The sequence below is a fragment of the Triticum urartu genome, chromosome 1, assembly GCF_003073215.2.
Source record: "Triticum urartu cultivar G1812 chromosome 1, Tu2.1, whole genome shotgun sequence".
In the NCBI taxonomy this organism is placed as follows: Eukaryota; Viridiplantae; Streptophyta; class Magnoliopsida; order Poales; family Poaceae; genus Triticum; species Triticum urartu.
Genome location: NC_053022.1, coordinates 403385583 through 403409095, shown reverse-complemented (window position 1 = coordinate 403409095; position 23513 = coordinate 403385583). Strand labels below are relative to the sequence as shown.

General features: G+C 44.1%; 1 protein-coding gene and 1 long non-coding RNA gene across 2 annotated transcripts; both read left to right on the top strand.

Moving 5' to 3' along the window:
* Nucleotides 1-5843: 5843 nt before the first annotated feature.
* LOC125514808 lies at nucleotides 5844-7859 on the top strand. The gene is made up of 3 exons (XR_007286628.1): nucleotides 5844-6268; nucleotides 6537-6692; nucleotides 7378-7859. It is a non-coding gene; the product is annotated as an uncharacterized LOC125514808 (long non-coding RNA).
* A 3746-nt stretch (nucleotides 7860-11605) lies between these two features.
* LOC125514800 lies at nucleotides 11606-14061 on the top strand. Its single transcript, XM_048680155.1, has 8 exons — nucleotides 11606-11649; nucleotides 11926-12024; nucleotides 12098-12169; nucleotides 12428-12508; nucleotides 13163-13225; nucleotides 13369-13614; nucleotides 13702-13747; nucleotides 13845-14061. Exons 2-8 carry the CDS (start codon nucleotides 12019-12021, stop codon nucleotides 13850-13852), a joined length of 522 nt encoding a protein of 173 aa, XP_048536112.1. The 5' UTR covers nucleotides 11606-11649; nucleotides 11926-12018; the 3' UTR covers nucleotides 13853-14061.
* The last annotated feature ends 9452 nt before the right edge of the window (nucleotides 14062-23513 follow it).

The following is a 23513-nucleotide window of genomic DNA, read 5'->3' as shown; positions in this document are numbered from 1 at the left end:
TTGGAGTATCTAGGTGACATTAGGGTTTTGGTTGATTTGTGTCTTAAGGTGTTATTCTAGTACGAACTCTAGGGCTGTTTGTGACACTTATAGGAATAGCCCAATGGATTGATTGGAAAGAATAACTTTGAGGTGGTTTCATACCCTACCATAATCTCTTCGTTCGTTCTCCGCTATAAGTGACTTTGGAGTGACTCTTTGTTATATGTTGAGGGATAGTTATGTGATCCAATAATGTTATTATTATTGAGGGAACTTACACTAGTGAAAGTATGAACCCTAGGCCTTATTTCCTATCATTGCAATACCGTTTATGTTCACTTTTATCATTAGTTGCGGTCGAGGCCTATGTTCTCGGTGGTGTCCGACCACTGTTTTCGTTTCCCGAAAAACAACTTCCACATTCCTTTGTGTGTAATACCAAAGAAGTCTTGGAGGGTCCGTGGTCCTTCCAGATTAAACTCCCACATGCGGAGAGGCCGTCGCTGGCACGGCAGAACTCGGCGGACCAGCATTACTTGAACCATGTTGATGAGACCGACGTCCTTCTCTAGGAGGCTCCGGATGCGGCTCTGTAGAGTCGGCACTTCATCAATTGATCCCCAGTCAGCCCCTTATTAATCCATGATGCAAGCTGTAACGGAGAACCAGATCGAAACACAGGTATAGCCGCCCACTTGGTACTGCAGGGTGCAGTGATGTAAAACCACTCCTGCCGCCATAGGTTGGGAGTTTCGGTGAAAGAGCCTTTTGGCCAGGGGGCATCAGTAAGCTTGCTCACTGTAGCACCTCCACACTCCGCTTGTTCCCCATCGACTACCTTCGGCTTCACACTAAAGGTCTTAAGCCATAATCCGAAGTGTGGGGGAATACGGAGAAAGGCCTCACATGTGATAATGAACGTCGAGATGTGAAGGAAAGAATCTGGGGCTAGATCGTGAAAATCTAGTCCGTATTAAAACATGAGCCCCCGGACGAAGGGATGAAGAGTGAATCCTAGCCCTCGCAGGAAGTGGGAGATAAATACAACCCTCTCACAGGATCTGGGAGTGGGAATAACCTGTCCTCGAGCGGGAAGCATGTGGGGGATCTCCGCGGTCAGGTATCTGGCTGCACGAAGCTTCGCGATGTCCTCCTCTGTGACAGAGGAAGCCACCCAACGTCCCTGAGGGCTGGGTCCGGACATGATTGGGAAGCTAGAAGCAATGAAGTCGAACCTTGGGTGCTCGGACTCGAAGCTGGAAGGGTTGAGGAAAGGGTTGACGTAAAATAAGACGACCCTTGGCTCCTTTATAAAGGCAACAAATATCGAACGCCTCCTCTTAAGCGTGAAAACCTGCATATTCCTAAGGAACCATACCAATGGAACGTTTCGGTTATCCACGCTCGTATTGATGAGGATCTCACAATAAGGGGACATGATCTCTGTTTCGACAAAACGTGCCAATAAAAACCGTGCCTCGAAATGTGGGACGGCAGGACAAGAAACGGTTCGAAATAATGACCGGGCAAACGTGATGTCACGTTACAAAAAGTTAACGGTGGATTGGACTCGTGATATATTATATTCTCTGCGGTTGTGTGTGGTACTTGTGTTGCAGATCCGGACACGTTCATTATGACCGAAGACTGTCTTGGAGTATTCGGAAAGGGGAACCCGCCTTGCAATGCTGAAGACTACCTGCGCGCCGGACACCTCGCCGTTGAAGCCTGGTTCAAGGGCTACTAAGGGAGTCCTGGACTAAGGGGTCCTCGGGCGTCCGACCTATTGGACATGGGCTGGACTCATGGGCTGTCAAGATACGAAGACCGAAGACTCTACCCGTGTCTGGATTGGACTCTCCTTGGCGTAGAAGGCAAGCTTCGCCTCCGAATATGAAGATTCCTTTCTCTGTAACCGACCTTATGTAACCCTAGATCCCTCCGGTGTCTATATAAACCGGAAGGCTAGGTCCGTAGACAGACATCCTCATAATCATAGTCATACATGCTAGACTTCTAGGGTTTAGCCATTACGATCTCGTGGTAGATCAACTCTTGTAATACTCATATTCATCAAGATCAATCGAGCAGGAAGTAGGGTATTACCTCCATAGAGAGGGCCCGAACCTGGGTAAACATTGTGTCCCTTGTCTCCTGTTACCATCGACCTTAGACACACAGTTCGGGACCCCCTACCCGAGATCCGCCGGTTTTGACACCGACAGGGGGGGGTTCGGTAACCCCCGGTACTCCGAAACTTATCTGAAATGACCCGAACCATTTCGGTGTACGAATGTAGGTTTCCAATATATGAATATTTATGTCTCTACCATTTCGAGACTCCTCGTCATGTCCATGATCTCATCCGGGACTCTGAACAAACTTTGGTTCATCAAAACACGGAACTCATAATACAAATCGTCATCGAACGTTAAGCGTGCAGACCCCATGGGTTCGAGAACTATGTAGACATGACCGAGACATATCTCCGGTCAATAAACAATAGCGGAACCTGGATGCTCATATTGGCTCCTACATATTCTACGAAGATCTTTATCGGTCAAACCGCATAACAACATATGTTGTTCCCTTTGTCATCAGTATGTTACTTGCCCGAGACTCGATCATCGGTATCATCATACCTAGTTCAATCTCGTCACCGGCAAGTCTCTTTACTTGTTCCGTAATGCATCATCACATGACTAACTCATTAGTCACATTGCTTGCAAGGCTCATAGTGATGTGCATTACCGAGAGGGCCCAAAGATACCTCTCCGATACACGGAGTGACAAATCCTAATCTCGATCTATGCCAACTCAACAAACACCATTGGAGACACCTGTAGAGCATCTTTATTATCACCCAGTTACATTATGATGTTTGATAGCACACAAGGTGTTCCTCCGATATTCGGGAGTTGCATAATCTCATAGTCTGAGGAACATGTATAAGTCATGAAGAAAGCAATAGCAGAAAAACTAAACGATCATTATGCTAAGCTAACGGATGGGTCTTGTCCATCACATCATTCTCTAATGATGTGATCCCGTTCATCAAATGACAACACATGTGTAGCGACCAGACCTAAAACGGTCTGATCTCTGTGCTCAGGTGTCATCCCTGGATCAGTAATGCTGACACCACACAGTACTCGGAGGATTTATAACAGAGTAGCAATCACACACTTATTACATCGAGTGTCTCAATAGAGAACTTATTACAATAAATATGGCTTAAGGCCATCTAATAACGATAACAACGGAAGGCTTGGAAGATAAGTGAGTCCATCAACTCCAACGGCATCACTGAGTATAGAACCACGACCTAAAAACTCCTTAATCGTCGTCTGAAAAGTCTGCAACATTAACGTTGCAGCCCGAAACGGGCCAGCACATGGAATATGCTGGCAAGGTAACACATAGAGAGTAATGGAATGAAACAGCTATACTATATGCATATTTGGCTGGTGGAAAGCTCTATGGTTATAGTTTTGCGTAAAGCCAATTTTTCCCTACTGCAAAGGAATAAATTTTATTTAACTATTATGGTAGTTGTTAAACATTGAGAATGGTTGACAGCATTCTCAATCCCAATTAAGTATCATCATTAAACAAAACCCAACAAATTTAATTTTAGAGTAACATGTTGAGGTTCACATGATAATCCAAGTACTAGTTACTCAAGCTGTCCATAACCAGGGACACGGCTAACCATGATTAGTTTATACACTCCGCAGAGGTTTGCGCACTTTTCCCCACAAGACTCGATCGCCTCCGTTTGGTTTCTCGCACTACATGGTGTTTGAGAAGACGGATGACCGAGACACGGTCTTTCAGAAGCGCTATCACCTTACGATGGATAGACCGTTACACCTACTTTCCCCTACATTTGCTAGTCTACCCTGTAAGAGTTCGCACGACTTAATCAACTATGCTAGAGCCCATAATAGCTTGTGTCTGCACACGGAAGTTTCTAGTATGAAAAATCTCATGATCCCTTTGGGCCTGGGTGGCGGTCCATAAAGAAAAACAGGCAATCCTGGAATACCCATGTAACGCCCCGAGACCGTTGTGCCAGGTGTCGTCCAGTTATTCGATGTTGTTGCGTTGTCATTGCTTGCGTGTCATGCATTGCATATCATGTCATCATGTGCATTTCATTTGCATACATGTTCGTCTCATGCATCCTAGCATTTTCCCCGTTGTCCGTTTTGCAATCCGACGCTCCTATGTCACCCGTTGTCCCTTTCTACCTCTTTTCGTGTGCGGGTATCAAAACATTTTCGGATTGGACCGAGACTTGTCACGCGGCCTTGGTTTACTACCGGTAGACCACCTGTCAAGTTTCGTACCATTTGGACTTCGTTTGATACTCCAACGGTTAACCGAGGGACCGAAAAGGCCTCGTGTGTGTTGCAGCCCAACACCTTTCCAATTTGGCCCAAAACCCACCAAAACTCTCTCCATCATCTCGGTCGTTCGATCACGATCGCGTGGCCGAAAACCGCACCTCATTTGGACTCTCCTAGCTCCCTCTACCTATAAATATGTGCTCCCCTCCCGAAATTCACGGATGAACCCTAGATCCGTTCCTCTCCGCGCCGCCGGACAAATCACTCAGTGATGGACATGTCCACCCTCCACCTCGTTCCGGCCAGTGGCGTCACGCCATGTCACCCCACCGCCGCCACCAGCCTATCCCGAGCCGCCACCTCACCTCCCCTGCGCCCACTTCGCCGCCATCCTCGCGGGGCCCAGATCCGGCCCGCCCCGGGGCCGAACTGGGCCGCACCGGGCCCTCTGTCCGCCACCGCTCGCCCTAGGCTGCCCGAAGCCGCGCCTCCGCCATGAACTCCGCCGGCGCCCCGAGCCACCCGCCGGCGGCGAGCCTCGCCGCACCAACCGCCGACGCCACCCTCTGCTCCGCCGCCGCCGAAGCCCAGCGCGCCGCCAGCCGCCGTTCCCCGCCGCGCCGACTGCTGCCATGGCCTCCCCGCACCGTGGTTGCATCAGCTCCGGCCACCGGAGTTCGTCCACACCTCAGACCCGGCCACCCCCGCCAACTCCGGCCATTCTCCGGCGAGATCCGCCCGGGTGGATGAGATCCACCAGTTCCCGTATCCAAACGCCCGTCTCAGATCCGGATCCGTGCCGTCCCGCTTCTCTCCGTCCCGCGTTGACTTTTCGCGGAGGTATAAATTTACTAAGTCCCCGAGTTTTCCATGTTTCATATGCCCATATTCATCATGCCGTAACTTTGCATCCGTAGCTTCGTTTTGCGCGTGTAGCGTATCAAAATGTTCGTCTCAGAGAGTACATTATTTCATCTCATTGCATAATTTTCATTTGAGCTCATCTTGATGCCCGAAATGCTGTTGGGAGAGTGCTATTTGAGTTAATTGTCAGATCTGCTGCTCCAATTTGCTTTTTGTCATTTTTTCCATGATTATTATGTGCATGATATGCCCCTGAGCTCTACATGTGTTTTGTTATATGCTTTGACATCTTTCTAGAGGTGCTATCCATGTATTTTTGTGATATGTGTGGTGACTAGCACAAGTTTGCAAAGTGGTGCATTCGTTAATGCTGATTTCAGGAACTTAGCAATTCCACCAACACTACAACAAAATATGTCAGTAGGCACGCTTTTTCTAAGACGTACTAGAAAACATATAGTGTGTAGACACGCTTCTTGAGACGAAAAATACAACGTCAGGAATCCTAGACATGTGTAAATAGGCAGAGACGATATTTGAGACGTTTTATAGGATAAAAAAGGAGTTTAACAAATAAATTAATAAAACCATGTAAAGAATGTGTAGAAATTGGAAATTACCTGGCCCGTTTGTGCAGTAAAGGAGCCCACGAACCGAACTCCAGCTCCTTGACTCCTCCTTATCCGCCGCCACGTCCTGAGCTGCCCATCTATGGCGCGCCGGACTGGTTCCTCATCCAGCCCTGCGCCTCCTCGTAGCCAATCTCCACCACCTCCAGCGACCAACTCCAGCTCGTGCCTCATACTATGGTCCTGCCAGTGCGCCGCCGCCCGCCGCCGGTGAACGCCCTCCGCAAGGACTGCCACCGGCCCCTCTGCTTCGGCGCTCCCCGGCCGCCCCCGGCCCTCTGCCTAGTCGCCAGGGACGTGGTGCTCCTCGCCTGCTCCAGCCAGCCCCCCGCGCCGGCTCTGGCGGTCTGCTCCGACCTCTCCCGGTGGTGCTCGCCTGCTCGGCCGGACTCTGCCACCCAGGACTTCCCGTGAACAAATAGCAAGCTAGCTGGGACACAGGTAATTTCCTAAGAAAGCTCTGCCTGCCCCCTTTTGTTCTGCTGATCAGTGTATGATGAAAATTAAATTGAATTTGGACTGAAAAACTGTGTACTACTACCTCTGTCCCATAATGTAAGACGTTTTTGCAGTTTAATTTGAACTCCAAAAATGTCTTATATTATGGGACGGAGGGAGTAGCGTATATGCAAGGGACTGTGTATATGTATAATGTATTGTTGATTTGAAAGGGAGCACATTTTAATATCAATTTCATTTGATCTTGTAGAAATAGAAGGGGAAGATATATTTCATTGGTGCCCTCAACAAAGTGTGTACACCCGGTGTTTCAGTTAGTCTGAATGAACTCCAGAAATTCGAACAACCGTAGATTGGACCACCGCCTTTGATTTCAAACAACCCGCCTTCAATCTCAATCGAGAAAGTAACTCTGTTGTACCCCCATACTGTTTTTTGAAGTTTTTGGCATCTTTTTATCAATTTTGTTGTATAATTAAGAATTTTGTGATCATTGGCCTTTTTTTATCTTCTATTGTACCTTGATTTTTGTATATGGTGCTTATCTGAGATGCTCACAAGATCATAAATAACATGATGATATAAAGCAGTGAAGTTAACATAGTTGTTTATTAAAGCACCCTATAATATGGTTTTTATGCTCAGTTTGGATACTTAGATAGTCCAACAATCTTAGTAGTTGCAGAAGGAAATAAGTCCCTACAACGATTAGAAAGAAAAAGTTTTTCTAGATAATTGAAGGTCTTGCATAGATGATATCAATCATGTGTCCTGTTTTATATTTTTGTTTCTTCATGTGGTGTGTGTTTCCTTTCGATGTAGCCAGAGTTGGGATTAGGGGGAGAAAGATGGCAGCATATGTGCAACTGTATTGAACTGAATGGCGCCTTTGCATACTAGTTAAACCTACCAATGCCACATTTATTTTGAAGTTTTTTAGTGCAAGGTTAATGAAATATATTTGGATCCAATCATTCAATTAAAATATCTATGTATTACATGCTTTTCTTACAAAGAGATTTAAATCAGCTTTCATCTCTTAAATAATACATGTAAAATTATACACTGACATATTTTTTTTCATTACTTAGGCATATCAAAGGGCGATGGATCGAGGTTGGATGAGTCAACCAAGAGCTAGTGCTGCTTACAAAGATGGTGTCGAGCAATTTCTGTCTTTTGCATTCCGTGATGTTCCGGCTGGTGATAGAATTCTTTGTCCTTGTGTAAATTGCCGAAATAAAGCTATGCAGAGTTATGATGGAGTGAAGACTCACTGGAGATGTGATGGTATTCTTCAAGGTTACACTAAGTGGGTTTGCCATGGAGAGGATTACATTGAACCATCATTTGCATTTGCTCATGTATCGGTGTCTTTTTTTCGTACTACTTCAGGGCACAACCCAAGTGTACTTGGGTTTTAATTGTGCAAGACACTAGACATGGATACATTATTTTTATGCTTTGCATGTGGTTTGTGAAGATGGTATGATAGCTGCATTTATGTCTCACTTCAAATCAGTCCCAGATGCTCGAGTCTGGAGGCATGATCATTTTTATGTTGGTAGCTGAACTTATCTTGTATTCTTGAGTATGGTTCATGCTGCCATGGTCCTTGTCTTGCTGGTAAATATGGCTTAGTCCATGTATAGCATGCCTACAATGTCTTATGTGTTCAGCGTATAGTTTCCTTCTATTCATTTTTGTGGTGTTTGCACCATTGTCCATATTGCTTCTCGGCTGTTGTTCATAGCATTACGACTTAACGTATCGGCAAAAGGAAAATCAATGGTGATCGGCATGCACATAACCAAAGATATGTTCTTTGCTGATGATCCAGCTGCCAAAAAATGAACCAAAAAAAGTGTCCAGGATTTGATGAAATTTTGACACAAGGATAACCATATGATTACTAGTATTCTGTGAATTTTCATCAAATTTGGAGTCACCATTTGATAGATTCAGTCATTCTTCATTTTTAGCCAAAATTTGGCCTAGAATTTGAACCGAAATACAAGCGTCCAGAAAATTATGAAATTTTTACACAAGGACAACCATATGATGATCAGTACTCTGGGAAATTTTCAATCATTTGTGCCAAACCGATTGAAATTTAAATTGAAAAACCAAATCAGCCCCTATTTGGCCAAAAAATGAACCGGAAAAAGTGTACAGAAAATTATGAAATTTTGACACGAGGACAACCACATGATGAGTAGTATTTGGGGAAGTTTTTAATCATTTTTTCTAAACCGGTTAAAAATTTAAATTGAAAAACCCCGCTCTTTCCTGTCTAGCGGCTTGTTAGTGATAAGAGGAGTATGTACCCGCCCCTGTCATCCCGAGGTTGAGTATGTTCTCATTTCCCATAGTTTTATTGTTTTACATGTGGCATTGAATAAGGTCTATCCGACCTCTCCCTACCTTGGTGGCGTTTAATTTGTCACCGATGAGGGCATATGAGGGTAGGGTTTGTCAGAAATTCATCTGAAGCGGCCATCAATTGGTTTGGTGGCGGAATATCAGAGATTTAGCGAAAGGAGGGTGATTTGAAGGTCACGAAGTTTAGGTATGGAAACATGTTTGTGTGTGCGTTGAGGGCGACGAGGCGATCAAAGATACCTTCTTGGTTCCCATTTCAACTAGCTCTACGTGTCGCCTTGCTCCACCTCCTTGGCAATATGGTCGAAACCCTCCTCTCATTGCACACAACCTTCATGGCGGAATCCTAAATCGCCCACAACCTTCTGGAGCGAGCGATTTGGATGCAATTCGCCATCCAGCAGGGTACCCCATCGGTCCGCAGACCGATTCAGTTATTCGTTTTCCCACAAGACGATCGCAAACCAGGTGGCGACCAAGAAGCCTACTCCAGCCGTTGTGCCGCATTGAAGCCGACTTCCCATGGATTCTCGTCCCTTCGCCTGGTCTAGCCGTGCCTATTTAAGTGCGGTTCAGCACCGTTCACACCGCACTACATCACAGATGCTGAGTACATCTGCCAGATGGCGCTCATGATGGAGCAGTCGCTCTGGGTCATGATCCGACGTGGCATTTGCCACCACCAGCACACGTGAAGGAGGAGTCGCCCTCGCCACCACCGCGCTTCTCTGTCACGTGAAGGCGGAGCTGGAGTCCTGCACCCAACTACGGTGTCCAAATCGAATGCCGTGTGGAGGACGAGTTGTCGTCGCCCTTGTAAAATGCTACATTCGATCCACAAAGCCGCTACGAACTCATCGACCAGACCACATAGATTAAGTGATCACGGGCTCTTTTTCTGTTTGGTTGTGTATATAACATAAACAAATACGCCCTTTCCAAACTAAGTTTCCCGTATTTAATCGGGAGGTATAAGTTTCCTGTATTTTATTGAAAGGTAATTATTTTAGCATTTAGCGCTCATATTTTCCATCTACCGCCAAGAAATAGCGCGCCAACGCTTTTATTATTGAGAAAAAGAATATCCCCGCAATATACTTTGCCACGCCGCCCTCTCCCCACTTCTCGTCGCCCACGTCGCCATCTCTCCACTTCTCCTCTTCTTCCACCTCCTAATCCATCTCAATCCATCTAATGGGATCCCTCCAATCCGTCCGCTGATGTGCATCGCCTCAATCTCATGAATGCGGATTGATTGGCTTGGTGTGCGGACTGACGAAGACTCAGCAGGCGGGCGGGCGGGCGGGCGATTGGAGGCCGTGGAGGTCGGGGACAGAGACCGGCCGGCGTGTGCGTTGGGGCCAACGGCGGCGATTGGGCGGGAAGGTCGGAGGAATCGGCTGCTGCAACGAGCAATTTCGTCTCCAACCTACAGGTGGATTAATTAGAGCAAGCACGAGTACAGCCATCCTGCCCAGGGTAGCTGCGCCCCAGGTTCGTATTGGTCCTCACCATTGTGCTGTGCTCTCTCAGGTCTTGGTGCAGAAATTACTGAGATTCATTGATCTTTAGTTTGATTTCTTGTGGCTTAATCGGTGTGAAGGTTTGATGTCCGGTTGTGCAACCTGCAGGAGCTCTGCTCCATGGTAGGAGCAGAGTAATTAGTAACACCCATTGAGCCACATCAGGCATAGATACTAGTAGCACAAATATCAAAGAACTATGTTGGCAGAACCATTTGGGAAGAGTCCCATCCTAATTGTTTCTTTGTAAACTGTTTGGGTGAGCACTTGTTTTTGTAGTTCTATAGTCTGTACTAGTGAAACCACATAACTGCTGATTGTTCTTTCAGAATGTTCATCTCCTGCTTTGCATTAACTTAACTTTTACGCAGAATTGGATCTCATTGCATGCTTGGTATTGGCGAAGTATCTAGTGAAATAGGTATTCAGTGAAAATCTGAAAGTTCCTACATGGACCCTCAGATCTGTAACGAACGCCACCGATTAAAGGTGGGATCCTTAACTATCCACTTAAGCGCAATTAGCAGATAACCCTCTATTCTCTAAGTGATTAGACAAAATCATCTTGTAATTCCCCAACTCCGAGACTTCCTGCAGCAACGAGGCCCGAGGCGAGGCGGCCACAACCTTTGTTATCTAAAGAATTGTACCTCAACTATTTAGTTGTCCGATGAAACGTTCAGCACAACCTCTGTTCTCTGAAGAATTGTACAAATGCTGAAGCTTTTGCACTAAGATTTATTGTTCTGTTAGTGCTACAGCTATTCAACTCCCCTGTAGTTTTTCGATGGTGATGAATATACTAGAAAACCTGAAGCATCTCGCTGCAGATTCTGTCATGACCTCAGGAGATATCAAGGCACTGTGTAGCCGCTTTCCTAACTGCATCTTCCAGCTTGCTGGTACAGGAAGTAACATAGTGCATTGATTTAGCTGTGCTAACTCAGTCATCAGGGCTTTGTAATGTCTTGCTGAGGCTTGACCCTCTGTTTATTTCTAATCTTGCTTGTAAAGATTGTAAACTGAGCTCATGTTTCGCAAACTGAAAATCTGAAGCATCTCGTTGAACATTGTGTCATGAGCTCAAGAGACATCAAGGTGATGTGTAGCCATTTGCCTAACTGAATGTTCCAGCTCTCTGTAATAGTGTACGAGTTAGCTACGCTAGCTCGATCATAAGGGCTGTGTAATGTTTGGCTGTGGCTTGTCCCTCTGTTTGTTTCTAATCTTGCTTGCAAATACTGAAAATTGGGCCCGGAGGGCCGGTTGCTGTCGTGGGAGGACCCATCGCTGCCGTCGGAGGGAAGGGCATGGCTCAAGTCGCCACCGATGGATGATGAGCTGCAGCGGACGGAGGCCTTGTTGCTGCCATAGGAGGGGCCATCGCTGTTGTCGCAAGGCAAGGGCTAATGGCCGCCGAAACGTGATTCTCCATGGAAACGTGATTCACAAGGCAAGGCAAGGCAAGGATTTTTTTCCTTCTTGACGGTGGACAAGTTAGGGGGTTTTCCGCTAATTTCGTTTAAGTGGATCATGAGAAATCCCACCTTTGATCAGTGTCGTTCATTATAGATGTGATGGACCACGTGAGGATTTTCAGATTTTCACTGAAAACCTATTTTCACTTGATACTTCGCCCTTGATATTATCAAGTTAGCATATGAAACCCAGTTATATATGTGCAAAGATGAAATTAATGAATACTGATGTGCTATTACTATAATTTTATTTCAGGTAACTCTACCTGAAAGAGATAACCATCTCCAATGTGAATCTTATAATGTCCTTAAACAATCAAATGATGATGTGCAGGAGCCACGAACTACCATGCAGGTAATGTAATGGGCTTTTCATGTACTATTTAGTGCAGGTCCATTCCAATGTCTTACAACTATTGCTTTAATAGGAGCCGCAACAAACCAAATCGAAAGAGGGTTGTGGCAGTGCAGCTTTACCACATGAACATGTGATCACTAAGGTGTGTCAACTAACCTGCACTAAGTTATCAATTATCTCCTGCTAGTAATTTTGGTATTGGTTGAACCCTTATACTAGTCAAATATTGGAAAGCTATCTTACCATCAAGTTAAAACTTTGTGAAATATTAACCTTTTGGTTAGAAACTATAACCTGATTGGGTTCGTATATACCGTCCTAGTAATCTTAACCAATGTGCAAGGACTTATCCAGTTTTTTATCAATGATGACGATGACACCTTTTCCTATTAAATTGCAGAATGCCCATGCTGAAAATAATCTTGCTGTGCAGCAAGGTGGTCCTGAACTAAGTTTACGACTTCACCAAGTTACTAAGCAGGTAAACATATGCTACATATCTAAATGACAATGATTGTACGAAAGGTTGTCCAATTTTGTATTTTAAGTGCATGGTAAATGACATTATTATGAGACACCAATCCCATTTTGACAAGCTCGTTTGAAATACTGTCGTGACACTACTAGCAGATCATAAGTTAGATTCAACTAGGTATTAAAAAATTGTATTGCATACAACAGTAACATGATTTGGCTCGATGGAACCAAAAGTTAGTCACACACACATATCATTGTTGCTCCAAGAGATCTCCTATTCAAATGAACTAATTAATCACTCTTGAACTGATACATGAGTACTAATAGAACACCAATCTTGCATACATGTTCTTTTTGGTGGTAACCCTGCATAGATTTTGAGGAACACCTGGCCCTTGAATATTAGGTGAATTTTGTTTTCAGTGTATAAATTTACACGACGTCAACTTCATTTGTTTGCATACTGCATTCATGCTTAGTTTTCACAATAAATAATTTTGTAGTAAGACATTAATCTAATTTGATAGCAAAATGTGCAGACTGAAAGTACGTGTAGAATAAGGCTCCTTGGTGCATGTAATGGAACTCTTCAAAACTATCATTCTTGATGGTAGTTTATCATGTGTCTCCCTTCACGCATATTCCTATTTAATTGCAGAATGCTCATGCTCAAAATAGTAATGCAACCAAGCCATGTGGTCATCACCAAGTCACTAAGCAGGTACATATATAGGCTACATATCCAAATGACAATGATTGTATAATAGATAGTAGGTCTAATTATTTGTGAAATTGTTCTTATTTGTTTAAAATGAATTCTTCTCACGTTCATCAATAACAAATGTTTCATTTCTTGAAAAATAGGATAAAGTTGAAGTCGTGTTGTATTCAATGAACCCGAGAAACAAAGACAAACTCGTGGCCACAGGAACTTTAGCGAGTAAAGAGAAAACGTATGTGGTTGGAGGAAACATGCTTGGAGTGCAATATGTTGCAGTTCATGTTCGCGGTTGTACATATCTAGGAGATGAGAAACTAGTCAGACCATATGAAAAATTCCAAACAGTAAGGGATGCCGTGGGTTCTGTTATTGCTTGGCCTCGCTCACATGTAAGTATGTTTTCATTCAAGCATCGTGTATGCTCCAATCTGCACATGTGTGATAAGTTAGTTATCGAGAATCTTTCTGTTTTTTAGGTAAAAATAGTTAGGCCAACTCCTCCAGCACAACCACAAAGCATTGGTATGATACATTTCTTATAATTTCATCAAAGAATCTCTTATCTTGCAGTTATCTATAAACATGTGTTCATGTAAATGGTGTTCATTCTCCTTTTCAGGGCGGTGAGGATTTGAAAAGTGAGTGCATTAAAGGAGCTAGGAGTGGCTGGGTAGTTGACGATTTGAAAAGGGAGTGCACTAGAGTCAGGAGCAGTTGGCGAATCTATCTTTGAATGAACAAATATTCTGGATTATGTATAGATGTTAGCTTCATAGAGAAAAATAGTTCTAGTCTATAGGATCTTTTCTTATTTATTTTCATGATCGCATGTTTCATATCAATGTTTGATATTATTCAGCTGTGAACTCCATGTACTACCTCTCTCTCAGTTTACAGGGCGTGCGCGTGCCTCTAGGTCGTCAATTTGACCAACGTAATACAAGTCATATATTACAAAAAATATACCAATATAAACTTCAAATGTTCTATTTTCAAACCATATAATTTTTGTGTTATATAGTTTATATTAAGGTGATAAAATTGGCAACCTAGGTATACGTGTAGGACTTGTAAATTGAAACGGAGGTAGTACTTTTAGTGGAGATATTGTTCGTGCTAATTAATGCATTGGATGTTGTTACTGAGGTTGCCAATGTTTGCAAATGCAATCTATGAAGTGGAATGATGGCTTCATATTACAATATTATTTGACCAATTTGCATGTGCAACCATGACACTAAAAATAATTGCATTTGAAACGATGAAACAAAATTGAAATTAATCAAATAATATCTGAAGTAAAATATTCGATTTGTATAAATATTCTTATGTACATTTAGAGACGCGTATAAGAGGCGAATGAAACGTGTCTATGAGTATAGACGTAATATGAGCATGCCTAACCTAACGTCTTTACATGTAGATACGGTTTTTGAGCATGCCTAAGACAACGTCTCTACATGTAGATACGATTTTGATGTCCCGAAAAAGCGTCGCATTCCATGTAAGACACGCTTGGCAAGCGTGTCTATCTGTTTGAGACGGTCCGTGGGAAGACGCTCCAAGGACGCTTTACTAAAACGGCTCTATAGTTGACTAGAGATGAAATAACACGTCGCTAGGTATGAAATTGGGCGTGTCTATTGCCTATTTTTGTTGTAGTGCAAGTCTTTGATCTGTTTTTATCAATATGTCATATGTCCATGTTGTTTCCTAGTGATCCGTGCCTCTTTTGAGGATGATCAGTAAGGATGATTTGTTAATCTTATAGAGCTCTATCTATCCATGTCTTTGTTTGCAATTATGGAGCACCCTAGCTTGAGTCAATCGAGCTCTACTTTTGCTATTTTGTGAATCTGGACAGATTGTCTACTTGTTAGCAATTTTGCCGGGGATGTTGTAGTTGATCCGTGCATGCTATGTTATTGTTCTTTCCATGTCTAGCTTGTATAAGATGTATTCTTGATGGGTGTATACTTAGATAGTCATGCCTTGCTCTGTAGTGAGTGCATCGAGCTCATAAACATGCCTACTTGATATCTGTTTTGCATGCTCCAGTTTTTCACTAAGTCTGTGATCTGATTATGTTTTTGCCATGTTCACATGCTTGCAATTGTATTTTCTGATCCCTTTTGGCTCAAGGTCACTAAGGGACTTTTGGTAAGCTCTTTGAGTAGCTCCATGCCATGCCTTGCTTTGCCATGTTCAGTTCCTGTAGCATAAAGTTTTCATGCTCCAAAGTGTGCTACCTGATCTGAAATTCCAGGCTTGTGTTAATTTCACTAAGTCTGAGATCTGTTTACCAATTGCATTTTTGCCATGCTTGTTTGAACCTGTTAATGGATGAATTGGCCGTAGCTCAGTGTTCATCTTTTGTTAAGCATCATGAATGGATCCCTGTCATTTATTTTGTTGCCATGTTTGAGTGCTGTATCATGTTTGTCTTGTTGCATTTAGATGGCTACTTGCTGTTTATCGCAGACCGGTGCCATATTTGTATTGCTTGCCATTTCCAAACTGTGTCTCCGATTCCGGTGTTCTTTATATCGATTTCAACCGAAATCACCTCACCTTTCCAGTGGCACACTTGGATTTCCAAGTTGAGGCCAGATTCATTCATTTCATGTCAAATCTTGCATATGCATCACATACCGCATCCCGCATATCATACCATGTTCATGTGTTGGTTGTTTACTATGTTGTGTGCTTATTTCCGGTGTTTGCTTCTTCGGGTTGGTTCCGGTAACGTCGCGTTTGTGAGGACCCGTTCGACTTCATCCGTTTGTCTTCTTCACGGACTCGTTCTTCTTCCTTGCGGGACCTCAGGCAAGATGATCATACCCTCGAAATCACTTCTATCTTTGCTTTGCTAGATGCTCGCTCTTTTGCTATGCCTATGCTATGATGCCTACCACTTGCTTATCATGTCTCCCATATTGTTGAACCAAGCCTCTAACCCACCTTGTCCTAGCAAACCGTTGTTTGGCTATGTTACCGCTTTGCTCAGCCCCTCTTATAGCGTTATTAGTTGCAGGTGAAGATTGAAGTTTGTTCCTTGTTGGAACATGGAGATGTTGTTCCTTGCTGGAACATGTTTACTTGTTGGGTTATCACAATATCCCTTATTTAATTAATGCATCTATATACTTGGTAAAGGGTGGAAGGCTCGGCCTTTTGCCTAGTGTTTTGTTCCACTCTTGCCGCCCTAGTTTCCGTCATATCGGTGTTATGTTCCCGGATTTTACGTTCCTTACGCGGTTGGGTAATAATGGGAACCCCTTGACAATTCGCCTTGAATAAAACTCCTCCAGCAAGGCCCAACATTGGTTTTACCATTCGCCACCTAGCCTTTTCTTTCCCTTGGGTTCTGCAGACTCAAGGGTCATCTTTATTTAAACCCCCGGGCCAGTGCTCCTCTGAGTGTTGGTCCAACCCAGAGCACCGTGCAGGGCCATCCCTTGGCAACCTAGGTTACGTCGGCTCCTGTACGCTTAGCTTATCCGGTGTGCCCTGAGAACGAGATATGTGCAGCTCCTATCGGGATTTGTCGGCACAGCGGGTGGTCTTGCTGGACTTGTTTTACCATTGTCAAAATGTCTTGTAACCGGGATTCCGAGTCTGATCGGGTCTTCCCGCTAGAAGGAATATCCTTCATTGACCGTGAGAGCTTGTCATGGGCTAAGTTGGGACACCCCTGCAGGGATTTGAACTTTCGAAAGCCGTGCCCGCGGTTATGGGCAGATGGGAATTTGTTAATGTCCGGTTGTAGAAAACCTGAAGTTGACCTTAATTAAAATACATCAACCGCGTGTGTTACCGTGATGGTCTCTTCTCGGCGGGGTCCGGGAAGTGAACACGGTGTTAGAGTTGTGTTTGGCGTAGGTTGTTCTAGGATCACTTCTTGATCATACTTCTATCGATCGTGCTTTGCCTTCTCTTCTCGCTCTCATTTGCATATGATTATCCACCATATATGCTAGTCGCTTGCTGCAGCTCCACCTCATACCTTTGTTGGGTAACGTGGTAATTTCAAAAAATTTCCTACGCACACGCAAGATCTTGGTGATGCATAGCAACGAGAGGGGAGAGTGTGATCTACGTACCCTTGTAGACCGACAGCGGAAGCGTTAGCACAACGCGGTTGATGTAGTCGTACGTCTTCACGGCCCGACTGATCAAGCACCAAAACTACGGCACCTCCGAGTTCTAGCACACATTCAGCTCGATGACGATCCCCGGTCTCCGATCCAGCAAAGTGTCGGGGAAGAGTTCCGTCAGCACGACGGTGTGGTGACGATCTTGATGTACTACTGTCGCAGGGCTTCGCCTAAGCACCGCTACAATATTATCGAGGTCTATGGTGGAAGGGGGCACCGCACACGGTTAAGAATATGATCACGTGGATCAACTTTTGTGTCTAGGGGTGCCCCCTGCCTCCGTATATAAAGGATCAAGGGGGGGGGTGCGGCCGGCCAGGAGCAGGGCGTGCCAGGAGGAGTCCTACTCCCACCGGGAGTAGGATTCCGCCCCTTTCCTAGTTGGAATAGGATTCGGGAGGGGGAAAGAGGAGAGAGAGAAGGAAGGGGGGCGCCGACCCCCTCTCCTTATCCTATTCGGACTAGGGGGGGAGGGGAGCGCGGCCCAGCCCTGGCCACCTCTCCTCTCTTCCACTAAAGCCCACTAAGGCCCATATACCTCCCGAGGGGTTCCGATAACCTCCCGGTACTCTGGTAAAATCCCGATTTCACCCGGAACACTTCCGATACCAAATATAGGCTTCCAATATATCAATCTTTATGTCTCGACCATTTCGAGACTCCTCGTCATGTCCGTGATCACATCCGGGACTCCGAACAAACTTCAGTACATCAAAATGCATAAACTCATAACATAACTGCCATCGAAACCTTAAGCGTGCGGACCCTACGGGTTCGAGAACAATGTAGACATGACCGAGACAAGTCTCTGGTCAATAACCAATAGCGGAACCTGGATGCTCATATTGGCTCCTACATATTCTATGAAGATCTTTTATCGGTCAGACCGCATAACAACATACGTTGTTCCCTTTGTCATCGGTATGTTACTTGCCCGAGATTCGATCGTCGGTATCTCAATACCTAGTTCAATCTCGTTACCAGCAAGTCTCTTTACTCGTTCCGTAATACATCATCTCACAACTAACTCATTAGTTGCAATGCTTGCAAGGCTTATGTGATGTGTATTACCGAGAGAGCCCAGAGATACCTCTCTGACAATCGGAGTGACAAATCCTAATCTCGAAATACGCCAACCCAACATGTACCTTTGGAGACACCTGTAGAGCACCTTTATAATCACCCAGCTACGTTGTGACGTTTGGTAGCACACAAAGTGTTCCTCTGGCAAACGGGAGTTGCATAATCTCATAGTCATTGGAACATGTATAAGTCATGAAGAAAGCAATAGCAACATACTAAACGATCGGGTGCTAAGCTAATGGAATGGGTCATGTCAATCAGATCATTCATCTAATGATGTGATACCGTTAATCAAATAACAACTCTTTGTCTATGGTTAGGAAACATAACCATCTTTGATTAACGAGCTAGTCAAGTAGAGGCATACTAGTGACACTCTGTTTGTCTATGTATTCACACATGTATTATGTTTCCGGTTAATACAATTCTACCATGAATAATAAACATTTATCATGATATAAGGAAATAAATAATAACTTTATTATTGCCTCTAGGGCATATTTCCTTCAACCTTTACCTTACCCATAAGCTTAAATAGTCTTGATCGCGAGGGTGCGAGATTGGTGAGTCCCCGTGACTCACAGATACTTCCAAAACCAGCTTGCAGGTGCCGATGAGTCCGTGCAGATGACGCAACCAAGCTCAGGAGGAGCTCGATGAAGACTTTGTCCATTGTGTTGTTCCGTTCTAGTTGATCAGTAGTGGAGCCCAGTTGGGGTCGATCGGGGACCTTGTCGCATTTGGGATTCTTCTTTTATTTGGTTCCGTAGTCGGACCTTGTATGTATTTGGTTGTTGTAATGCTTTATTCATGTATTGTGTGAAGTGGCGATTGTAAGCCAACTATGTATCTCTTTCCCTTATGTATTGCATGGGTTGTGTGAAGATTACCTCACTTGCGACATTGCTTTCAATGCGATTATGCCTCTAAGTCGTGCTTCGACACGTGGGAGATATAGCCGCATCGAGGGCGTTACAACCCAGGTACCTCAGTCCACCCAGATGTGTGTTTAAGTTGCCACCTTAGATAAACCATTAATTAACAAACTCACATCTGTCATGGATAATACTCACCCAATCCACGTCTACTAGCATAGCATGGCACAATAGGCAAACGTAGAAGTAACTCCCAAATGTTTGATAATATAACAGGTAATAGGTACTACTCAACTACTTCCCATCCCACAATTTAATTAGATCCTAATCATGCAATGTTTGAGGATTGATCTAATGCAATAAAACTGGGTAGTAGGAGGTATGATCAAAGTGTTACTTGCCTTGCTGATGATCCACAAAACCTAGAGATTCGAAGTAACAGGCGGCGCACTCCGGGTATTCTATCACAGACAAACAAACAAGCATACAATAAGTATTCATCTAATGCATAGGTAAAACTCGAATAAGAGATCTAACCAGAAGGTTCAACTTAAGAACTCCAGTTTGCAAAAAGAATCAAATCAAACGAAGCAACGAAAGTCAAACGGCAAAAGAAACAAGCTTCGTTTACTAATCTGGATCTAGGGCAATTTTTACAGTGGAAAAAACTTGTTTAAGTTGGTTAAACGGTTAGAGGGTTTCGAGACGAAACTCCAGGCGCTTGAATTGCCTGATTCCGATAACCGAGCGAAAAGTTATACTAAAACGAAAATCGGATCAGGAATCGCGATCAGAAAAATCGCGGATTTAATCCGAGAAAAAGAAAAAAGACGAACGTTCGCTAGAACGAACGAACAGACGAACGCTTGATAAATAAATAAACCGGAAAAACCGATCTATTTAAAAAAACTGAAACTAAAAATAAAAAAATAAAAACCACGGCTTTTTTTCTCTTTTAAAAAAAACGGGCGGCGAAAACGAGGTTGACCTCGGGCGGCGGGTCCGGCGGCGACGGCGGCGGCTGATTAGGGTTTCGGGCGTGGTGGGCTGGCGGCTCGGGTCGGGCGGCTTATAAAGGCTGCCCCCGGGCGGAGTCCCGCTCGGGTATGGCCCAAAGTCGGTTCGCGTTTTTTTAAATTATTCCGCGTAGAAAAACAAATAAAAGAAATACTAAACGGACTCCAAAAATCCCGAAATAAATTTTCCCCAGCTTCTAAAATCAAGCCGCACATGGTGAACATTTATTTGGGGCCTAAATGCAATTTTCAAAAACGCACATTTTTCCTAAATTCAAATAAAATACCGAAAACTCCGAAATAAAATCTTATTTGATTTTATTATTAAATCCTCAATATTTCTTTATTTTGGGAAAGTCATTTTATTCCCTCTCTCATATTTTTGTAATAGAAATAATTGATGATAAAATAATTAAAATCAAATGATCCTATTCGCAAAATTTGAGAAAACTCAAATATGAAAATAACGAAATCCCCAACTCTCTCCGTGGGTCCTTGAGTTGCGTAGAATTTCTAGGATCAAAACCCAAAAGCAAATAAATTATGATATGCAATGATGGTCTAATGTATAACATTCCAAATTGAAAATTTGGGATGTTACAAACCTACCCCCCTTAAGATGAATCTCGCCCTCGAGATTCGGGTTGGCTAGAAAATAGGTGAGGGTGGTCCTTGAGCAAATCTTCCTCTCGCTCCCAGGTGGCTTCATCCTCCGTGTGGTGGCTCCATTAAACCTTGCAAAACTTGATAACCTTGCTGCGGGTGACTCGACTGACATACTCTAGAATCTTAACTGGTTTCTCCTCATTGGTCAAATCGTTATCCAACTGAATTGCTTCCAATGGCACGTTGTCTCTCAAGGGTATGTCAGCCATCTCCGCGTGGCACTTCTTCAACTGAGAAACGTGGAACACATCATGAACTCCTGACAATCCTTCAGGCAATTCCAACTTGTAGGCCACTTCTCCCATACGTTCCAATACTCGGTATGGTCCTACAAATCGTGGCGCTAACTTTCCTTTAACACCAAAACGCTTTGTTCCCCGAAGTGGGGATACTCGAAGATAAACTCTATCTCCAACTTCGTAAACTGTCTCCTTGCGTTTAGAATCTGCATACCTCTTCTGTCTGGACTGGGCTATCTTGAGTCTATCGCGAATCAATTTCACCTTCTGTTCAGACTCCTTAATCAAGTCAGGTCCAAACAACTGGCGGTCTCCAACTTCATCCCACGACAACGGTGTCCTGCACCTCCTTCCGTACAAGGCTTCGAAAGGGGCCATCTTCAAACTGGATTGATAGCTGTTGTTGTAAGAGAACTCGGCATACGGCAAATTCTCGTCCCAACTAGATCCATAATCTAGCGCACAAGCTCTCAGCATGTCCTCCAAAATCTGATTGACTCTCTCGGTCTGTCCATCTGTGTGTGGATGAAAAGCTATGCTGAACTCTAGCCGGGTTCCCAAAGTTTCATGCAACTGATTCCAGAACTTTGAGGTAAATTGGGTTCCTCTATCTGATACTATGCTCCTCGGAACTCCATGTAAGCATACAATCCTGGTCATGTATAACTTTGCCAACTTAGCACTGGTGTAAGTGGTCTTTACCGGGATGAAATGATCTACTTTCGTCAACCGATCAACTACAACCCAAATTGAGTCATAGCCTGAACGAGTCCTGGGTAATCCCGTGATAAAGTCCATGCCTAACTTATCCCACTTCCATTCGGGTATCGGCAATGGCTGTAGCAATCCTGCTGGCTTCTGATGCTCTGCCTTTACTCTCTGACATACATCACAAACTGCTACATACTCCGCAATATCCTTCTTCATTCCGGTCCACCAGAAAATATCCTTCAAATCCAAATACATCTTGGTATTTCCTGGGTGAATCGAATATGGTGAATCGTGTGCCTGTTGCAGAATCAACTTCCTGATCTCCGAATCATTAGGCACATAAACACGGTCTTCAAACCATAAGGTATCGTGCTCATCCTCACGAAATCCCTTAGCTTTTCCTTTGCTCAGTTTCTCCTTAATAGAGGCAATCTCCTTGTCAGTCTTCTGAGCTTCTCTAATTCTATCCATCAAAGTTGACTGAATCTCCAATGCTGCTACATAGCCTCTCGGAACTATTCCCAAACATAGCTCACGAAGATTTTCGGCTAACTCCCTTGGTATTTCTCCCGTCATTAGTGTATTGACATGGCTCTTACGGCTCAATGCGTTAGCTACTACATTAGCCTTTCCGGGATGGTAATGCAATCTCATATCATAATCCTTGATGAGCTCCAACCATCTCCTTTGTGTGAGGTTTAACTCCTTCTGCGTGAAAATGTATTTCAAACTCTTGTGATCCGTGTATACCTCACAATGATTTCCAATGAGGAAATGTCTCCAAGTCTTCGGTGCATGCACTACGGCTGCTAACTCCAAATCATGCGTAGCATAATTCAACTCATGGGGCTTAAGCTGTCTTGAGGCATATGAAACAACTCTCCCTTCCTGCATAAGCACTGCTCCAAGTCCTCGACGTGAAGCATCGCAATACACCTCATAATCCTTGGTCTAGTCTGGCAAAATCAATACTGGTGAAGTAATCAAGCGTTTCTTCAACTCCTGGAAACTAGCCTCACATTCCTCAGTCCATTTGAACTTGGTATCCTTCTTTAATAACTCAGTCATAGGCTTCGCAATCTTTGAGAAATTCTCAATAAATCTTCGGTAGTATCCTGCGAGTCCAAGAAAACTTCGGATCTCTCCAACTATTGTTGGCGCTTCCCAATTTGTCACAGTGTCAACCTTAGTGGGATCTACTGATATACCTTCTCCGGATATAACGTGTCCGAGGAATCCTACTTCCTTCAACCAAAACTCACATTTGCTGAACTTGGCATACAACTGATGTTCTCTGAGCTTCTCAAGTACCAATCGCAAATGCTCCTTATGCTCCTCTTCACTTTTCGAGTAAACCAGAATATCATCAATGAACACCACGACGAACTTATCCAAGAACTCCATAAACACTTTGTTCATCATGTTCATAAAATAGGCAGGTGCGTTAGTCAGACCAAATGACATAACGGTATACTCGTACAACCCATACCTGGTGGTAAAAGCTGTCTTAGGTATATCCTGTTCTCGAATCTTCAACTGGT

What these genes read in the sequence shown, in the direction of transcription:
- LOC125514800 (XM_048680155.1), top strand. An exon ending in ATGAACATGTGATCACTAAG is followed by an intron (nt 12,170 to 12,427) that starts GTGTGTCAACTA and finishes ATTAAATTGCAG; the next exon opens with AATGCCCATGCTGAAAATAA. An exon ending in ATCACCAAGTCACTAAGCAG is followed by an intron (nt 13,226 to 13,368) that starts GTACATATATAG and finishes CTTGAAAAATAG; the next exon opens with GATAAAGTTGAAGTCGTGTT.